Below are 3909 nucleotides of genomic sequence, written 5' to 3'. Positions count from 1 at the left end.
ATCCCTCCGGGGCAGTGGTCACAGCCCCAAGCCTGACAGAGCTCAAGGAGTGTCTGGACAAGGCTCTTGGGCACATGGTGGGACTGTTGGGGTGTCCTGTGCAGGGCAGGAGTTGGACTCAATGGTTCTTTTGGGTCCTTTTCAGCTCAGGATGTTATGTGATTCTATGACCCTTTGCAACAGCTTAGGTAAGCAACTTCAGAAAGACTCAAAAAGGCCTTTTCCTGTATGAGGAGTCACCATCACTATTTGCAGGGCAGGAGTTGGACTCAATGGTTCTTTTGGGTCCTTTTCAGCTCAGGATGTTATGTGATTCTATGACCCTTTGCAACAGCTTAGGTAAGCAACTTCAGAAAGACTCAAAAAGGCCTTTTCCTGTATGAGGAGTCACCATCACTATTAAAGCTAAGTCACATCACAAGTTCTAAATGCTTCACAACAAGTTCAGGAGACCTCTGTGCATTGAAATCTGCCACTCTTGCAAACCCAAACCCCTTCCAGGTTCCCTAGGATCAAAACCAAACAACAAACCCCTTACATACCATACCTCGGACAAAATCCCTTTTAAGACTGCCAACGGATTTTCTATTTCTTTGGCATTTTGGGGATCTCTTAAAGCCTTAAAGGTTCTTCCCCCAGAGGTGTTTGGGCACTGGAACAGCACCCCAGGACAGCAGTCACGGCCCCAAGCCTGACAGAGCTCAAGGAGTGTCTGGACAAGGCTCTTGAGCACATGGTGGGACTGTTGGGGTGTCCTGTGCAGGGCAGGAGTTGGACTCAATGGTTTTTTTGGGTCCTTTTCAGCTCAGGATGTTATGTGATTCTATGACCCTTTGCAACAGCTTAGGTAAGCAACTTCAGAAAGACTCAAAAAGGCCTTTTCCTGTATGAGGAGTCACCATCACTATTAAAGTTAGGCTAAGTCACAAGTTCTAAATGCAAAATCTAAATGCAACAAGTTCAGGAGACCTCTGTGCATTGAAATCTGCCACTCTTGCAAACCCAAACCCCTTCCAGGTTCCCTAGGATCAAAACCAAACAACAAACCCCTTACATACCATACCTCGGACAAAATCCCTTTTAAGACTGCCAACGGATTTTCTATTTCTTTGGCATTTTGGAGATCTCTTAAAGCCTTATCTTCAATCAACCTATCCTCTTCTTCCTGGGCAAGAAAAAGAGACTCACTGCTGGCTGAGGTTAAACCACGACAACTCTTCTTTCACACACAGCTGGAAGGTGTGATTAAAGGCTATAGTAACATTAGCATGTGCAGTTTAGAGAAGGAAATGCTGCTCAACTCTCCTTGAGGTAAGGAATCCAAAGCCTAACTAAAACATTTGATTCCTTTGGATGCACATTCACCCACTACCTTTTTATACTTTCCTGAGAAGTAAGAACCTATCAAGCAAGGCACAAAAAACCTTCAGGACTTACTTGGAGTTGCCAGTTGCCTAATTCATCCACATCTCTGATATAAACATGATAGTGTCCTCCATAGCAGCCACCTTTGTGTATAATAACAGAGAAGAGCTCATACATGTACTCTGAATCATCCATTTCAGTCTTCAAAAAGAAAAACAGTAATTGTAACAACAACACGTGTCAGCAAGTCTTTTATACAAGGACAGTTTGACATCATCAGCTTCAGATACTTCTCAGTGTGTATCTGCACATGCAGAGATGAAAATGGCTTTTCTGTGCTTGGGGAACACAAGGACTGACACAACTCATGGGCCAAGGCATGGACTGATAGAGCACAGAATCATGGCATTGGTTGGGAGGGATCTTAGACCACCTCACTCCACCCCCTGCCATGGGCAGGGACACGGTCCACTAGCCCAGGTTTCTCCAAGCCCTGTCCAACCTAGCCTGGGACACTCGCAGGGATGGGGAGTCCACAACTTCCCTGGAAAACCCATGCTGCTATTAAGGAAGCTTCTCAGCATGATTCTAAACAGTACTGGAAATTCAAAATGGTAAAATAAGACATTGCTGATGCAAACATGTTTGCTCACAATCAGGAGGACTTTGTTTAAAAGACTGAAGAAAAAACAAGCTACACTTACACACACTAAAGCTGGAAAATAAAAGGCTTCCTCAAATGCAAATCCTGATACATTTCCAAGCTTGTATTCCAACACTTACATAAGAAAAATGTCAGTTTCACAACAGTGCCTCTCTTAAGTATGTTCTTTGAGGATCAAAAATTGTCATCAAGCTATGGTATGGCTCAGTGTATAAGCCAAACTATCTGCATGAATGCAAACAGACTCCCAAGGAAAACAGAGTAACTACAAGCACAGAGCACAATTTGTACTTCATGTCATCAGGCAATGACAAAACAAAAATCAGTTTCAATTTCCAGTTGATAATCCTGTCAAGAAAAGGTTAGATTAAGTTTTGGGTGACTATTATACCCTTTCCTCTTGTACAGATACAAACTATTTCCCACTTGGTTAGAAAGTAGGTCTTTTGGACACAAATTTGGAGCTAGAGACAGGAGAACCCCACACAGTTTCTCCACTATCTTGCCCTGACAAAATGCAAAACAACAATAACCTGTCCTTGCGGTGTGGGTTCTGTGCTGAGTGTGTGCAAACTTTACCAAACATTAGAGCACAAACCTGCTCACAAAAAGGCCTCAGATTGATCTGGATGGGGAATGTGTAGCAGCTCGTTTCCTTGTAGCGTTCACACTTCTCAAAGTCGAAGTTAAACCTCAGCAGGGAAATGGTGAGGAAGGGAGGCAGCTTGAGCAGCTTAGCTGACTGTAAAAAGATGTAAAAACACTGTAAGCACACAGTTAGTACAGGAAAAGTGAGCTATGGTCAACTCCTTCTCCTACACAGCTTTGTTCCAGCCAGGCAGCCATAACCAGTGTGTTCATTTTTAAAACCTCTTCCCTACTTCTCACTTTCCCCACCAACTAGACATCCTAAAAGTAATCAAGAACCCTCCCCTCTGTTAAGCCCTACATCTTCCTTGATTGGTGATCACCAGTCCCATGCTTCATCCTCCTAGAGAAAACAAAGGGCATTGGTGAAATCCCAGTCAGGGATGACATTTCCATATCCTACATGTTCTACCCTGTCAGCCACACAACAACCAGGAGTTAAATTCCCCTGAGGACCTTCCAGGCAGGAAAGCCAACACAAGCCAGTTCAATAAGGAAGAGTATTAATCAAGACTGAACAACTTGGTGCCTGAGCACATCAGGAACCCTTGGGAGAAGCAAAAGCAACAACCTTGTACCACCTCTGAATGCAAGTGTGGATCCAGTGGCCACACTTCTGAGCCTTTCCAATGCCTCCATCCAACCATCCATGTGCAGAGCTGTGAAAGAGAGCCTCCCAGGAACATGCACATGGTTTAATGAACCCCCTGAGCTAGGCATTCTCTTTGCATCCATTGTGAAGACCACATTGCCAAGTTTAGTGGCACAAAAGACTGAAAATTCCTATGTTCAGTGTGAAAAATCAGACTGCACCATTTGATAAAATCCTGGAATATGAGATTCCTCGATTAACAGCTGTAGAGGACATGACAGAAAAAGGAGAATAACATCCCCCAGAGTACAAAGCAGTGGTGCTGATACATCTCTCCTCCACACTACAGCCTGCCAGCCCAACCCTCCCTTTGAGGTTGTCCAATCCCAACCTGGCATCCCCCAGCTATGAGACTTCCTCCCAGAATTAAGAGCTACCACTCTCTCCATGCAGGGCTGAGCACGTTCAAGGCAGACAACTGTTATTTCGCACTCCCTTGAACCCTTACAACCAGACACATGAAGCACTGGCAAGTGTTCCTCAACTTCCAAGTCACTGATTAACGTGGCCTGACCTCAGCTTCCCTTTGCACTAACTCCCCAGAGCACTGCAAGGTTGGGTTTGCACACATTCTGCTGCA

The 3909-nt window shown here is 44.7% G+C and overlaps 1 protein-coding gene across 1 annotated transcript in view; it reads right to left on the bottom strand.

Annotated features, from left to right (window-relative positions):
• The window catches only part of USP40 (ubiquitin specific peptidase 40), a gene marked incomplete at both ends in the record, with an annotated part of 18402 nt that extends 15631 nt beyond the window's left edge, over positions 1 to 2771 (bottom strand). Inside the window, 3 exons of the mRNA XM_009081262.1 lie at positions 1064 to 1165; positions 1438 to 1566; positions 2628 to 2771. Coding sequence (XP_009079510.1) covers positions 1064 to 1165; positions 1438 to 1566; positions 2628 to 2771 — 375 coding nt within the window. The remainder of the gene's footprint in view (positions 1 to 1063; positions 1166 to 1437; positions 1567 to 2627) is intronic.
• Positions 2772 to 3909: the final 1138 nt, after the last annotated feature.

Source organism: Acanthisitta chloris, unplaced genomic scaffold, assembly GCF_000695815.1.
Source record: "Acanthisitta chloris isolate BGI_N310 unplaced genomic scaffold, ASM69581v1 scaffold22748, whole genome shotgun sequence".
Taxonomy (NCBI): domain Eukaryota; kingdom Metazoa; phylum Chordata; class Aves; order Passeriformes; family Acanthisittidae; genus Acanthisitta; species Acanthisitta chloris.
This window is presented reverse-complemented; position numbering and strand designations above follow the sequence as displayed.